This window comes from Eleutherodactylus coqui, chromosome 1 (genome assembly GCF_035609145.1).
Source record: "Eleutherodactylus coqui strain aEleCoq1 chromosome 1, aEleCoq1.hap1, whole genome shotgun sequence".
Lineage (NCBI taxonomy): Eukaryota > Metazoa > Chordata > Amphibia > Anura > Eleutherodactylidae > Eleutherodactylus > Eleutherodactylus coqui.
The window spans coordinates 86,891,203-86,908,693 of NC_089837.1; the positions used below are offsets into that span (position 1 = coordinate 86,891,203).

Below are 17,491 nucleotides of genomic sequence, written 5' to 3' on the forward strand. Positions count from 1 at the left end.
TTGATATCATTACAATAATGATTATTCTTACCTAAATTCTTGTATCACTGTTCATTTTCTGGACCTACATATAATTTGCCTTACACAACAATCCATCATCCTATGTACCAGTTTAGTAAGGAAATGCAGAATTTCCTCTTTAACGAACCTTTCACACGGAACAAAAAAGACCGCATGACACAATGCAAGCACAGTAAATTCCAAACCAAGATCCACAGGCTACCTGCAGTTTTGAAAATGCCTTCACCCTTTGCAATCCAATTTTGGATTCAGGGTTTCCTTGGGTGTTTTCTCTTTCTGCCATTTTACAATGGCGCCATCTGCTGGCTAGAGCCAGTACTGCAGTATGTGACATCCTGAAGAGGCCCCCCGACAACATATATCTATATTACTCCCCAAATCCGCACCATTCGAAACCTGATTGGTTGTTTGGATTTACTCATTGATTGGTTATTTGAGTTGGCTGATTCAAGGTGATTGGTTGTTTAGGTTGGCTTGTGTAGAAGTAGGGAATAAAAGGCTAATATGCCCCCCGATAACAGAGCAGCCAGTAATATATACTGTAGGAATACCCTGCCAGACGTCTTCTGACATCGGAGCTGTACAGGCTTCAATCAGAACGTTAGAAGATGTCAGACAGTGGATTGGAAAGCGTTAAAACCTGCTTGCAATTCTGCTTCAAAATCCGCAGTTAGACCTGCAGATTGTGGTGTGGAGTTTTGCAACTGTGGATTTTGGTGTCCCGTGTAAAAGGTGCCCTAGGCTACATTTATACAGAGCGTTCAGCTGCATCTATGCTGTGACTTTGCTGCGTTTTTGCTGTCCTTGTTAACTGCAGAAAAAAAACACAATGAAAAAAACCCCACATTTTTCAAAAACAGCATTTGGTTTGTAAAAATTGCATGTGGCTTCTAAAAACTTGTTAAAAAATGTATTTGGTTGTGGTTTTTAGCTACAGTTCACAAATGCATCAAAAATGCCAAGTGTCAATGTAGCCTAAGGCCTTAGTCAGACGGGCGTTTTTTCGCGGGATTTGCGGATCGCATGACGGATGCGCATCCGCAAATCGCGTGACCGGTGCGCGCAAGTCGCCCGCAAATCGCCCGAAAATCTGCTCCTAGCCGCGTTTCATTAGAAACGGGCCGGAGCTGTCCAGCGCATTACAATCAATGGAGACGGCAATAGAGCCGCCTCCATTTAAAGCAATGCGCTGCGGGCGAGCCCGGGATGAATTGTCGGTAAGGGCTTAAATATATAAGCCCTTCCCTGCAATTCATCCTAAAATGTGTTAAAATTAAAAAAAATTGTATACTCACCTTCTCCCGGCAGCCGGAGCTCTGCGCGGCCGTCCTGCAGTGGGTGTGAAGGGGGTGTGAGTCAGACCTGCCCCCTGATTGGCTCAGCGCTGAGCCAATCAGAGGCATGCCTCACTCACACCCATTCATGAATTCATGAATGGATGTGAGTCAGACCTGCCCCTGATTGGCTCAGCGCTGAGAGGCAGCCGTCACTCACCCATTCATGAATTCATGAATGGGTGTGTGAGTGAAACCGGCCTCTGATTGGTCAGGGCTGTGACCAATCAGAGGCAGATCATTCAGCAGGCGGGGATTTTAAAGCCCCGCCGGCTGAATAGTGCCGAGAAGCAGTTCAGGAGAACTGACAGCGGCCGCGGCTGGACTCCGGCTGCAGCGGAAAGGTGAGTATACAAATTTTTTTTATTTTAACACATTTTAGGATGAATTGCAGGGAAGGGCTTATATATTTAACCCCTCCCCGACAATTCACCCCGTGCACGCCGGCAGCCCATTGCTTTCAATGGAGCGGCTGTATTGCCGCTCCATTGAATTCAATGGGCAAACATCGTTCTTCTCTGCCACAGCTGTTACAGCTGTGGCAGAGAAGAATGATTTGTCTTCTATATGTTCTCAATGGGGTCGGCGCTGCTGCCGCCGGCCCCATTGAGCGCATATACAGAAGAGAACAGGAATCGCAGATCGCAGATAGGTGCGATCTGCGATTTTTTTGTTCTATAATGTGTCCGATACCATTGCAAAGCAATGGTTTTATAAAATCGCCGGACGCATGCGCATGCGCAAATCGCGGCTAAAAACGCCCGTCTGACTAAGGCCTAAGGGTGACTACCCACTAACGTTTTTTTTCTGCTGCGAATTTGCTCCTATTTTTTCTTCCAATTGTCAATGGGACTTTCTAATGTTAAAAACGCAAAGTTGCGTTGCGTCGCGTTGCGGTTTTAACATTAGGAAGTCCCATTGACAATTGGAAGAAAAAATAGGAGCAAATTCGCAGCAGAAAAAAAACGCTAGTGGGTAGTCACCCTAACATCTATATAGAAGAAGGAAACATTTTTTGGAGATAATTGGTGATAAATGGGCATCTACAGGTTATTAAATGTTAGGGTTCACATTCGGCAGCGGGGCTTCCCCTCTTCTGCTCCCCGAATGGAGCAGGAAAGCTTAATTCCCAGCGCAGGTGTGAAACCACCCTAAGAGGCTATTCACAATAAGATTTAAGCATTTGGGAGTCATATTTGTTTTTAAACAAAAAAAGTATAAAAACATATAGCTTCATGTCCTCAAAGGCTAAAATGGGTCAAATGAAGATCAAAAATGTACACTTTTTACTACTTTTGACCTCCCATACATTTGTGAATGTTTCAAAGCGAAACCTACAATGCTTTAGTATTCCCCAAAAAAGTGTATGGAAATAAATACAGTACTGTGTAAAAGTTTTAAATAGATGTGGAAAAAATGCTGCAAACTAAGAAAAAAAAATAGTAGGTGTCTGATTGGCTCCAAATTTACTCTGCAGTGGGATAACACTCGCAAACATAAAACCAATGTCATTAAGAACTATCTTCTGTGTAAAGAAGAACAAGGAGTCTTGGAAGTGATGATATGGCCTCACAGAGCCCTGCTCTCACATCATCCAGTCTGTATGGGATTACATGAAGGGACAGGAGGATTTGAGAAAGCCGACAGCCACAGAAGATCAGACCACATTTTATTAGCAATCAATGAAGAAATTCAGGTTGTTCCAAAAGGTTCACTTACTTTTCATTGCAATTTTATGTGCCAATGATCTCTTTATAACCAAGAAGTCTTAACTATTAGAAGGGAGTATGCACTATGTCCAGAGAAAAAGAAAGTTTCTTCATCATCAGCTTTTCTTTTTCTGTACAAGCAATGAGATGATGCGACTTTCTGTCTCAGTTTATTGCGGTTGTCAACTCAATAAAAGATTTTAATTCTCCTGGAAGCCTTATTTAAACAGTATAATATTACATGTTGCATTATTTCAGATGGGTTGTTGATCCAGAAATACGGCATATCCTCATTGATATATTACTATTAGAGATGAGCGAACGTACTCGGTTCGGGTGTTTTTGAACTCGAGCACCGCTTTTTCCGAGTAACTGACTATTCGGACAAAAAGATTCGGGGGCGAAGTGGTGGAGCAGGGGGTTGCAGAGGGGAGCGGGGGGGGGGGGGAGAGAGAGAGAGCTCCCCCCTGTTCCCCACTGCTACCCCCGCTCCACCACGCTGCCCCCCGGCGCCCCCCGAATCTTTTCGCCCCCCGAATCTTTTACTCGGAAAAAGCAGTGCTCGAGTGCAAAAACACCCGAACCGAGTACGTTCGCTCATCTCTAATTACTAATAACAATAATATGAGGCATTTGACAACTTTTTTTCCTTCTTCTGGATCAACACAGCAGGATAAAAGGGCAATTGAAAACCACGTATGAAACAATCAATCCCTTCAACACCTGGGATGTTTCAATAAGCTCCATCACTATACAAATCCACCAGGAATTTTCTGACTAACCCTCTACTATGCTAGACTACTGTGAATGTTATAATTAACCCTTTTCATTATTAGGAAAACAGACGTGTAAAAGCACTGACTGCTTTGTGTATATATACAGTATCAATAACCGAGGATAGATGAAGAGTATGGGAGCAGAAAAAAGATTAAAACTAATCTTTACCTTTTAATATCCATAAATCAAAAGATGCAATATATAGAAAACTATCTAAAAAAAAGTTGATACCAAGAACTCAATATTTGGACTGCTACTATGTAAAAAAGCAATGTAGATGGAGAATGTAGTAGATGGACTCACTACTCATAGTTTAGAAGGCAAGCATAAATGCAAAGTTATCCCTGACCAAAAAAAACGTATACATCTCGGTCCCCTGTTATTTCAACACTATCACTGCCCACGAGTGAAACATTAAACTGGAACTTCTATTGATGTGATCTAAAAATCCTGCTTGCTTACAAACAAAAATAATTAGTAGGAAATGTATATTCAAAATAAGTGGTGTAGGTAGGTGGGATGGTGACGAGACAGATGGAAACTCTCAGCAATCGCACCAAAGGGCCCCCCTCCCAGCTGATGGAATTGTCTGCCGGATGCAGCACAGATGCACATTTTGTAGCCTTCTTAACTGCGGAATGCGTTCTTGCAGAATTTCTTGTGTTTTTTTTCGCAGACTTTAATTGCAAAATTAAATTTCCTGTATGTTAGAAATTGGCAGCAACAATTCCACAAGACACCCTTAATTTAATAGTAGAAAGGTTTTCCACTGTGGAATTTAATCTCGTGGTTTTGAAGTAAAGACGTACGGATTTCCAACTTCATAAGGATAACATTATGACACAGAAATTGCGTGGACTAATTCAGTCCTATATGAAAGTTCCCTTATGTCCTAATACTTGTTCCTATACCTATACAGGACAACCACCCTGAAAAGGGCGGCCCTGTACCTATATAATCCTGGTATATAGGCAGGTAGGAACTATTAGGGGTTGATCCAGGGAACAGTCTGATTGCCATTAGGGAGTCGGGAAGGAATTTTTCCCCCAAAAGGGCTAATTGGCTTCTGGCCTTGGGGTTTTTTGCCTTCCTCTGGATCAACACAGTAGGATAGACAGGCTGGACTAGATGGACATTGTCTTCATTCGGCCTTACATACTATGTTACTATGTTACTATGTACCGGAACCTAATCCTTATTGCCTTAAGACAACCTAAAATGTATTCACCTTACATGGGCAAACAATATAATATCATGGAACCATCCAACTTCTTATGCCACAAGTTCTACACTTACATCAAGATAGCTACATACAAGAGGGTTCCGAAAAGAAACAGGAATCTGATTCTGGTGCGCGGGGCATTACTAGTATGGGCTTCTGTCACTAGATGAATGTCTACAGAAACCTTCTGAGGTGCTATGCCAGCCAACATTGGTAAAGGTTGCATTCGACTGTTCAGTGTTTTGCCTATTTTATGATGGCTGATCCAAACGAACAACATGCAGATATGAAATTTTATTTCCTTATAGATTCTAGAGTTATGCTGCAAAGAGCTTTTGAGGGAAGTTTCAGATTCTGTAAGTGCAACTACGCTCACCGGCATGGAGTGTAGTTGTGTCTGAACAAGGGGAATTTTTTTCCCCTTCGCCAGCTTTTCAAACTCGCGCCATAGCACAGGAGTTTGAATAGAGCCGCGGGAAGATAGGTACCACCCGATCGTACCTGCATGTAGTATTCACCGTGTGCGGAAAACATACGGCAAGTCCTATTGTTTCTCAGCCGTACAATTAACACCCAAGAAAAGAGCAAGTGAAAATAACACCACTGAAATCCTATTGAAATCAATGGTTTTGTTTTGTCCCGTGAGGCGGCCGTGAGTATCACGGCCGTATAAAGGGACATAACCGCGTTCATCTGAATACGCCCTAAGGAAGGTGCCATGTGTAAAACAGAAGTTTACGAATGGTTCTCCCGTTTCAAACAAGGTGAAATATCACAATACATGGAAAAAACGTCCCAATTTCTGACCAGGGGGTTCTTCCCTCATGACAACAAACCCGCCCACACAGTGCTGAGTGTTAAACAATTTGTGGGGAAAAACAGCATGACATCATTAGAGATGAGCGAGCATACTCGGTAAGGCGATTTACTCGAGAGAGCATCTCCTTTTTCGAGTACCTGCTGGCTCGTCCCTGAAGATTCGCCGGGCGGAGGGCGGCGGCGGAGGGGAGCAGGGTGGAGAGTGAGAGAGATCCCTCTCCCTCCCGATCCCCTCCGCAACCCCCTGCTCACCCCCGCGGCCACCCCTAATCTTCAGGGACGAGCCAGCAGGTACTCGAAAAGGCGATGCTCTCTCGAGTAAATCGCCTTAACGAGTATGCTCGCTCATCTCTAGACACCATTGCCTTATCCTCCGTATTCACCTGATCTCACTCCTTGCAATTTATGTTTATTTTCTCGAGTTAAAAGAGACCTCAAAGGAAAACATTTTGCTGATGTTTAAGAGGTGAATCAAAAGATGTCACAATACTAAAAAAAACATCAATAACGATGAGATTAATAAATTCTCTGAGTAGTGGAAAAAACGCTTGAACAAATGTATCGCTGCAGATGGAAGGAACTCTGAAGGAGACTGAAGTTTCCAAATATACAAATAGATTATTTTTAAGAATTAATTTCTGTTTCTTTTGTGCATCGCCTCGTATAGTTCAAAACATTATCCAGTTGTTGATAGATAGATAGGCAGTCTTGATCACCACACAGAGGTCTCTGAGTATTGGCACAATATATTCGATGGCGTCAATAAACCATCAAAGTACCAAGGACAATAAAGATCGATTGGGCCATTAGCAATCAAGTTTGTTCAATATACAACTCCTATATCCTTATCATAACCCTGGATATTCTCCATTCTGTTACCTAGTATGCAGATAAACTCTCTCAAATCACCACTATGCATGTATTCTGCTCAAATACAGATACATAGCCGATGGATCTATATTCCCCTTCTATAACAGCATCTCAGATATACAGTTCTATTATTCAAGTCATTTTCAAGGGCTGACCATAGCCCTTGGGAAGTGGTGATTACTCCACGTGGAGACCTCTGTTGGAGGAGAGACGTTTTAACTCTTTCACTTTTGTTTTTCATTTTTTATTTAATTGCTCCCTGATGAAACCAAAGAGAAGGAAACACGTTGAAGCAGAGCTTATAAGTTTGAAATGTAGATTTATGAAACATGCACCTTCAATAACCTGAATGATAGAAGTCTATATATAGGAGGGGAATATTCCGGAATGTGGCTTAGTTGTTAGCCTTCCAGTGCTGGAGTCCTAGGTTCAAATCCCATCAGGATCAACATCTACATGACTTTAAAAACCCTATCCAGATGTTGTCCTAGGTCAGAGTTGAACATACAATACCAGCAGTGCTAATAACTGAGCCACCACACATGCCCATTCTGCTCTGGACCAAAAGAATAAGCATAAAGAGAACATTAAAAAATCATCCAGATGTTGTAATTGGTAAGAGTCAAACCAACAACTCCACCACTGTAATGCAGCAGTGTTAACAACTGAGTCACCAGAAATGGACTTTTTCCTCCAGTGGAGAAGGAGAATAAGAAGAAAGTAAAGGAGAATAAGGAGAAGGAGTAGTATGACAAGAAGGAAAAAAGAAAGAATGAGATGGAAGGGATAAGAAGATCTACTTCTCATTTTTCTCCTTTTCTTCCTCTGAAGAAAAAGAAGTAGGAGGGGAAGAAGAAAGACACTTGGTGGCTCAGTAGCTAGCACTATTGTCTTGTAGTTCTTCGGTTCTAGGTTCACAGCTGACTATGGATAACATTTATATTGAGCATGCATGTTCTCTTTTTCTTTTCCGTCTTCTCAAAAAAAAAGTGTGGTGGCTGAGTTATTAGCACAACTGCTTTGCAGTGCTGGATTTATTGAATTAAATCTGACCGAGGGCAACATCTGGATGAGTTTTTTACATTCCATGCAGATATTATCCTTGATGAGATTTAGATGACTCACCCGGCTGATCACATTAAGCAATATTAATTATATTGTTTGCCCATGCATTGTGAATACATTTTAGGTTGAATTAGATGATTAGGGTGACATTCTGGTATTGGGGGAGTCACCCTTTTCAGAGCAATTGCCCTGTCAAGGTATAAGGACAAGTATGAGGGCTTACTAGGGTGATTGCTGAGATTTGCAATCTGTCCCTTCACTACCCCACCTACCTACATCACTTTTTTTGAAAATACATTTCCTTGGCTGATTATTTTTGTTTATTTGTAAGCAAGTGGAATTTTTAGTGCATATCAATAAAAGTTATATTTTAATGCTTCACCTGTGGGCAGTGATAACATAAATGCAAAGACCAACATATACAGCAAAAGAAATTCTTCTTCTCAAATCCTTCTCTGAGTGTTTATAGAAAATCTCTACATCATTGGGCGGTTCACATGATAAATTTAGGACTATATAGTAGTAGTTTAAGATCGTACTTAATGCATTTGCTCGGGATTTTTACTACTGATGACCTATCCTAAGGCTAAGTCATCAATAGCTGACTGACGGAGGTCAGCAGCTCAACACCCCTGCCAATGAAGCCAATTTTTGGCACAGCTGTCAGTATAGATAGTGCTCTGGAAGCAGATAGCACTGTTAACATTGCAGTGGCCTAGCTTGGTACTATAGGCCCAGCTCCCATTCAATTCCATGAGAGCTATTCCTAAAGTACCAAACTCGGCCACTGTTATATGGATGGTACTATCTGCTTTTAGCACTGTCCTTTTCCTCACTGACAGTGATCTAGGCTGATTAGTAGCGATCCCAAGCAGAAGACCCCTATCTATTAACTATTGATGACTAATCATGCAATGCAACCAATAGAATAAAGAGTATAGACATTTACTTACGTTGACATCTGTTCTTCTTCTCTTCATAGCCCAATTTGCAAAAACATCTGCCAATGGGCACCAGCCAACCTCCGTCTGCACTGCAGTACATCTTGGGTGCATCAAACTCCACTGAGTTATTCACACATGATCCTTTAACCTCCACCAAAGCCGAGTCTCTTCCTGTGACAGTGTCTGGAAACAGGGCCAGATTTCGGATTGTAGTTGGACATTTTTTATAAAAGACCCTGACTGAGACCAGGGCAATACATGCTCCAACATCTTGGAAAGCTAAGTAGAACCCCTTCTTGTACAAGTTACTTATGTCTCTAACCTCTGTATTTAGCTTCATGACTCTGTCTCCAACATCCACTTGGGTAAAGCTTTCATCTGCAGCAATAGTGTCTATTTTAATAAACTGGTTCTCCGGGATGTGTTGAAGATTGCCATAATTAGATTCAAAGTAATACATGTTGAAGGTCTCTTTGCAAGTGCCTGATACTCCAGGTAGGCTGTTACAGTCTCGTAGGGTAAATTTGATTTCGATATAAACACGTTGAGCACCTCCTCTAGGGATCCAACTGGTTCTTAGCCAGTTATTTTGGTTGACCTCTAGGACATTGCAAACTTGGTAGGTTCTCATTGGAGTGTTTCTTTCATCCATTACACTGATTTCTTCCCACTGTTGTCAAACAGAAACACATTTCAGAAAAACGAGTATAAATTTTACATACCTGACATCAAACAGCCCTCCCACAGACTATCACCTTTACACAAGAACAACAGTCATTCTGTGAATGGAGGCTGAGTGAGCCATAGATAGTTCTGGTCCACCCACCTCTATTCACAGGCAGTCATTGGCCTTGGTTTTTAGCTCTGCTACACATTTAAATCCATAATGCTTGGACAGATCAGTGGCAAAAGAAGACCCGGACGCCAAAGGACACAATGGCTGATACTGTCAAAGCTCATACTGGCATGGATATCACACAACTGAAAGACGCAGGGCAAAACCAAAAAACATGGAGGAGCTCGCCTTTAGGGTCGCCGAGGGTCCTGCATGAGTTGACGGCTAACAACAACAACAAAAACCAAGCAAGTGAGCGATTTCTCGCTCAGTGCTCTGTTGACGGCTGTATGTACATGGGATGATTACCGCCTACATTCATTCTTTCCAGCAATAATTCGAGGGCTAATAACCCTGCGTAAAGGTATCTTGACACAATTTAATATAAAAACTGATAAAATACTCTAGACAAGTTAGAGACTCAGGCTTTAGGGCGAGCACCCACTGGCGTTTTTTTACCTGCGTTTTGCGTTTTGCGTTTTTCCTGCACAGGCATAGAGATAACATGTGTTCCTGTCCACTGGCGTTTTTTTTGCATTGCGTTTGCGTTTTTAACATAGGAACTGTCAGTTGCATATGTGTCCCTATTTTTCTCCTAATGCACCCATGAATGTCAATGGAAATTAACGCAAAACGCCGCGAAAACGCCGCGAAAAACGCCGCGAAAAACGCGCGGAAAAACCGCGAGAAACGCGGCGAAAACGCTGCGTTTTTTTCCCGCAGAGAACGCAAACGCCAGTGGGTGCTCGCCCTTAGTTTGGTTTGAAACAGAACCAAATTATAAAGATTTAGGATTAGTAGAATCCTCAAGCCTTGGGCTACTGTAACTAATCAAAATCTTAATTTTCCTCCAATTTAATGCATAAGACACAGTTTTTGCTTCAGAAAACAAAATTACAGGAAGGATTTTAAAGTTTAGTATCATCTCATTAAGTCTACAAAATGCTAACTAGGTTTTGGATTCAGTCGAGTGCTTGTCACAACTCTTTATACAAGGAAGTTTTATGTAAATGATGTTTAAGCATCTCTGATTAAACAATTATTCTCTTAACACTTAACATAAGCTACATAATAATATTTCTTCAATTCTAAGACTGGGTCTTCGTAAAGTTAATCTCATCCCATTATAACCATCTCAGAGTGTTTCATGAAAACACCTAAAAATTGCTGGACCCCACACGATAGGATGCACTCATTGTTAAATTTTTCAGTGCTACATCCTTACATTATATACTTGAGCTAAACAGTAATAGGCTGCAGACAGTTTTGTTTAACTTAAATAAATGTATTTTGGACTGAAATCCTTTTTGCAATAGGGTTTGATTAGAAATGTTGCCCCGTTTGGCTTCTGCAGCTTCTACATATCTCTGTGTATAGCAAGCTGCAGAAGGCATCTCCCTTCAGATGTGTTAGTGTGTTGGGCTGTTGGCTTATCGTTTTTTTTCTTCTATTGAATATTCTTATGAGCTAATTTATGACCACAACAAAGTTTATCTTTATCATGGTCATAAATCATATGATAAGAATAAGAAAGTCCAGGAGAGAATAAGGACTGAAAACCAAGCCCAGTACATTGACGGATCTGAAAAGAAATGTTTTCTGCAGCTTGCTATACACAGTGATATGTAGAAGCTGTAGAAGCAAAACAGTGCAACATTTTTAATTAAACTCTATTACAAAAATGATTTTTAATCAAAAATGTATGCATTCTTATAAAAAATTGTCTCTAAAGATGTCTGTAGCCTTTGAATTTGCACTACAGCATTAAACACTACAACTGTGTAGATTCCTTGAATACTCACCCCTTCTGGTGGATATGCCACCCATCCCAGGTCTCCCAGGGCAGACATAGAATCAAGCAAGGTCACTAGAACAAATATAAAAATGTTAGTCCATGTATTTATGCAGATTTTACCCAAATGTTAAACATTTAACTATAGAGTACATAGATTGGTAATTCAGTGCAGCCAAATGAGTTTTCTGGTATTTAAAACCCATTTTGATTTCTGAGTTAATAACAAAACAAAATGTCCTATATCTATGGTTGCGAGTGGATACAAAAAATGTCTCTGGCTCAAGAGTACTTAGCAAGACGGTGCATCACACAGACAGACCTTGATTTAATTGAGAATTGTGTAATGCTTCATTTCACCAGTGGGGCACTGTAGGAAAACTGAACACATTTTACCACATTCCCTGACAGATACTAGCTGATCGCTAGGGGTCTTAGCAGCAAGTCATCTCGTGATCACAGTGTAGTAATAGTACACTTCTAACAAAAAGGAATTGCCAGAATTAGCAAACTTCTTTAATATAGAAGTATGAACTCATCATATTTATTAATGAGATCCTGTTAAAAACAATAAAACAGTGATAGAAAACTGATGATATATAAACACCACTTTATGGTCAAAAGCCATCCACAGTTCTAGGGATTTGATTATTTAAAGCGACCCTCCAGGCCTGGAGAAACAAAGATGACCACACCTGCCTTTCTGACTGCCTGATACACTCTGTATTATGATGCATCATTAGTCTAAGACACTACACCTGTTTTGAGTGAACATTACTACCCATGTAAGTAGTGTTGACCTGTCAGAGCAACATGTAGTGTCTAAATGCCCATTTACACGTAACGATTATTGCTCAAAATTTATTCAGATGACCAAAAATGAGCGATAATCATTACATGTAAATTCAGACATCGTGCAGTTTTCGCTTGAACGATGATTTTAAGGTGAACTTAAATTTCATTGTTCAGCTAATGAGAGATAAAGTGTCTCTCAATAGACCGCATGCTGTTATCTCCATGGGAGTCGGCAGATAACATTGTAATCTGCCATCAGCCTCCAGGAGAACAATGCAGCTGTGTGCACAGCTGGGCATGTGATTAATCACACACAGGGCTCTGCAAGCAGCTCCTGGAGGCCCTTTTAACATGCAAGTGAAGATGATAAAGTGTTAATGGCCATTAACTCTTTATGCAAATAGATTGCAAAATCTTTCAATCTTACAGTTGTTTAAAATATTTTTTGTGTGTGTAAATGGGCCTGTAGACTACTGATGTATACTATGCACAGTGTGCATCAGCTAGCCAAAGAAGCAGTGAGGCCATCATTGTTCTTCCAGACTTAAAGTGTCGCTTTTAGTCCTATTGGATATGCATTTTATTACATAGAAGGAGGTCTTCATGTCATCGTGGGTTTTGCTACCACTGTTTTACAGTTTTTAACAAGTTGTAATGAATAAAGATGGTGAGTTTATACTTTTATTTATTCTTCTGTGTACTTTTTGTATTTGTAAAGTTTATTATTGGAAGGCACAGACACTGACTTGTATTTACCCTAAACCCTGTTTGAGTGGTCTAAGCCATTTAAAGCCCTATTTACACATAACGATTATTGCTCAAAATTCACTCAAATGATGTCTTTTAAGCGATAATTGTTGCATGTAAATGCTACCATCGTTTGCTTTTCGGTTAAATTATGATTTTTAGTTGAGCTTAAAATCCATTGTTCGGCTGGAGAGTTGATAGCAGGGATGGCATGCTGTGTTTCTCCATGGGAGCGCTGATAACATTGTATTCAGCTGCAGCCCCGCAGGAGAACAAAGGAGATGAATGCAGATAAGAGACCGCCTGCTGTTCTGTGCATGCAGCTCATGGAGGCTCATTTACATGCAAATGAAGCTAATAAACTACTGATGGCATTAGTGCCCATTAGCAGCTTATGCAAAATGATCGCTCAAACTGTCAATCATCCTATCTTTTGAACGAATTTCGAGTGATCATCTTTGCATGTAAATATGGCTTTATGTAACCTACCTAAGTTATGGTGTCAATAGTACATGTGGAGATGTTGATGCAGCGATAAACTTAAATGAGTAATGTCTCCATATCACGTCTGCCCTTCACACACATTCCCTTTATGTTTTGAATAAAGAATGAAGTAAAGAGTATAAAAAAATGTGTATTATAAGACATCAGTGACAGAAGTTTTAAGATCTACTCTCTTTGAAATTACCCTTCACATTGTAAAGCAAGTGCATGAGAAATAGCTGCTGTGAAGCTACAAAGACACCTGTTGTACAAGCATCAGCTCTGAACTATCATTCGGAGGGGAGGTATATAGAAGGTGACTGACAACAAACTACTTGTCTTTATAAGCTCTAGCACATAATCTGACTGCAGTTTATGTCGGAGAAGTACAACTCAGCAAAGTAAACCAGAATGTAAAAAATCATGAAAACCATGGTCTATTTCACAAACAGATATATGGCCCATAACTAGCAATAATGGATGATATAGCAAGTCACTTGACGCTAGTTTAACCGCCTAACAGTGACATTAAAATTGGAAAAACCCTCCTGAAAATGTCACCTACCCGTTAGTGACATAACTAATTTTAGCTTTGAGAACAAGTAAATTGCGTTCCCTTTTTATCATCCAGCAGACATTGTCATGGTAACTTGCCAAAGTCACCAACCTGTGACATACGGCGCCCAGAGGTAGACTACAGAGTGGATTTATCCCAAGATAGAGCCTACATTGACTAGTATGCCCCAAAACACTCTGCTGTCACTACTGACTGTTATTTTACAGGTAGGTCAGCCACCTTGGTTCTCCTTGCTGACTGGATTACAGACCTTTCTAGTTTCCAGCAGCCCAACACAGTTACCACACCTTCAGGGTTTATTGATTGATTAGAGCCCAAGGACAGACTAATGAAGTTTTAAGCTGTATTTTTAAAAGGTGGCAGTGTTTAGACAAAAATATACAAAAAGAATAATGTATGAAGGGGTGAGGAACACAGAATATATACACGGAAATATTTAGAAAATAAAAGAGATAAGACATTTCAAGGAATATGGAAAAGATGGCTAAAGCTTAGCCCCCCCCCCCCAAATCCCTAACAACCATATTGTCTCCTACCCTAAACCATCAGTGAGGTTTAAAACAAGATACGTTAATGCATATGTTAAGCAAAGTAATCATAGTTTAATTGTTGAACATGTTAGATGTTTTGTAATACATTTGATATGCAATCCATGAATGTAAAACAACGAAGGAGAGAGGTAACTCGTGTAATGATCAAGCCATGTTGCAATGTATGTTTAATAGAGATCAGCGAGTATACTCGCTGAGGCACATTACTCGAGCGAGTAGTGCCTTAGCCGAGTATCTCCCCACTCGTCGCTAAAGATTCGGGGGCCGGCGGGGGAGAGCAGGGACGAACGGAGGGGAGATTTCTCTCTCTCCCCCCCCCCCCCACTCCCCCCTGCTCCCCGCCGCAACTCACCTGTCACCCGCGCCAGCCCCCGAATCTTTAGAGACGAGCGGGGAGATAGTCGGCTAAGGCACTACTCGCTCGAGTAATGTGCCTTAGCGAGTATACTCGCTCATCTCTAGTGTTTAAAATTCTTTACTAAAAAATGAACCAAAAATAAATAAAAGGGATAAAATAATAGAAAACACCAGTCTTATAAAGCTGGTTCGAAGAGTCGTGGTTCCAAGAAGCATTAAGAAATATGGACAGTCCTGTATTCAGATACAATTCCTTCATTTGGGAGTGTAAGCGTACCTTTGGCTCCATATTTCATAACACGAATTATATACAAGTAGATACTAAACATCATATGTAAAATATGAGTAGTCAAGCAGATAAGCGATTCCACATGTTCTTGAGATCACACAGCAATGGGAGTGGATGCAGTCAACTTCTGGTTCCGAAAATCTAACTACAACTTTTCATAATCCCAATTATTAATTTCTCCTTTGATTAATAGAAGTGTTTCATTTTTAGAAACTTAGAGTCTGGTGTTTGTGAGAACAGGAAGAACTATGGTATCTCCTGTGACTTCGTTTTCGTGGGACAAAGGACATCGTGATCTACCACAAAGGGGCAGATGAGATCAAAAGCCCCCTGTCAGGTGTAAATGAACATGAATTTGAGCTTTGCTTGTGACAAGATGCATACCTGCACTTAATTCACCCAGTTTTCCCAGATAGAGGATACTGGAACATGACCGATAACAGAGGATACTAGCTGGCATGCAAAGATGGCTGAATCTCTGTATGTCATGCTTCATTACCGACATAGCCTTGTTTTTTCCTCAAAATAGTTGTATGAGACCGTGTATTTTGTGGAATGAGTTCTATTTTTATTGCCTAATGTCCACGGCGGGTCGTCTTCCGCATTCGAGAGCCCACAGCGGAATCCAACCTGTGTCTACAGGCAGCGGCATCCGCGCGGATCTCTATTCTTCCGGGAAATCTGTACTGCGGATGGTCCACATAGTTTGTCATCAGATATGCGGAGTACAAATTTAAAAAAAAAATCTGCTGCGCTTCCCAGCGGAATCCTCGGCCCATCCGCAGACGGGTGTCCTGCGTGAATTCTGAAAATCAAATCCCACCCCGGACATTGGGCCTCATAGGAACCAATTTCAGGTACTTATAATGTATTGAATACTTTTAAATAATTTTTTGGCTGGGGAACACTGGAAGACAAAATTATTTTCCCCATTGTTTCTAATGATTTATTTGCATGGTATTCAACATATGCAGAGGCGTAACTTGAAGCTTCTGGGCCCCAATGCAAAAGCTGTAACGGGGCCCCAACTATAATGATTTATTCATGGTACTGGGCTCCATGTATGGAGAAGTTAGGCCTTATGGGCCCCCTAAGGCTCCTGGGCCTGGGTGCAACCACATCTCCTGCATCCCCTATAGTTACGCCAGTGAACACATGGTATAACTATTACATTACCTCTATTCTACTGGTCATTATGACAACACCCACTGTGCAATGGGTAAAGAAAAACTTTTTACAATTTATTTGGGTAAAAGATTTAGATGCTATGGTCAGCAATGATTGTGGCATCTTCAAGATTAAACAACATAGAGGAGTGAATAGATAAGCTTCTTACGCCTTTTCTGAGATAAAAAAAACCCATATGTGACAATCAGAGAGCAAATATTTTCTCTGATTGATGGGGTGGGGGTGATAACATGAAAAAAAGCCCTTGTTATCCTCTCCTGGGACAAGCGAACATGCAGGAGAATGACAGATCTTCTCTGCTGCCTGCTGCCTTCCACTTTGCTCTAGACACGGACTAAAATTATCTTGGCTTTAAAATGGCACCAAAAGCATGTCACTAACATCAATAGAACCAAAGGTACAGCTGTTTGAAGTACAATAAGTTCTGATTGTAATATAAAACTGTAATGTCCTTTTCCTGAAGAATAAACAGAGTTTGTCCTAAACTTACATGCAGCCAATGATTTCCATTACTATCGGCAGCACATGCCTTTTTACACAAGTTGATGTGCTGCTAGTATACGATCATTTTCCATGTACATAAAGGAAGTGATGAGCTGATAAATGAACGTTTTGCTCATTCACTGTTGATTGCTGGGTCGTTTACACATGAATGGGAATGAATGTTCATATGACCAGTCATTCAACCAATCATTGCCCATGTAAAATGTTCTTAAGGCCCTGTTCACACCAGGTTTGATGTGCCCATTTAGAGATTGTGTGGCAGATGCTCCCGGTGCATAGGCCGAACAGGTCCAAAGAACCCTATAGACCTCATGGATTCCAAAAAAGTGTTCCATTAGCATCTGTTAGACAGATAAACGTCAGTACAACTTTTTAAAAACTGTATAGCAAAACTCATTCTATTGGTATATAGTATTGCTCATCTGTCGGGCGATAAAATCAAATTTGCTGAATCAGATCAAGTCATCTTGACCCAATTTTTTGCAAAAGTTGTTAGGAAATTGTTTTATGAATGTCTGTATATATGTTCTCATTTTAATGTGGTTCAGCTTTTAGCACTGTTGCCTTACATTGCTGGGGTCCTAGGTTCAAATACCTTCAAGAATAACTTCT

General features: G+C 40.8%; 1 protein-coding gene across 3 annotated transcripts in view; it reads right to left on the reverse strand.

The window, feature by feature from the left end:
- LOC136621990 (ephrin type-A receptor 3-like) overlaps positions 1 to 17,491 on the reverse strand; it is a 236,008-nt gene that overhangs the window by 173,939 nt on the left and 44,578 nt on the right. For all 3 annotated transcript variants that reach the window (XM_066597927.1, XM_066597936.1, XM_066597918.1), the window contains 2 exons: positions 11,399 to 11,463; positions 8,771 to 9,431 (listed from right to left, as the gene is read on the reverse strand). In XM_066597927.1, the coding sequence (XP_066454024.1) occupies positions 8,771 to 9,431; positions 11,399 to 11,463 (726 nt within the window). The remainder of the gene's footprint in view (positions 1 to 8,770; positions 9,432 to 11,398; positions 11,464 to 17,491) is intronic.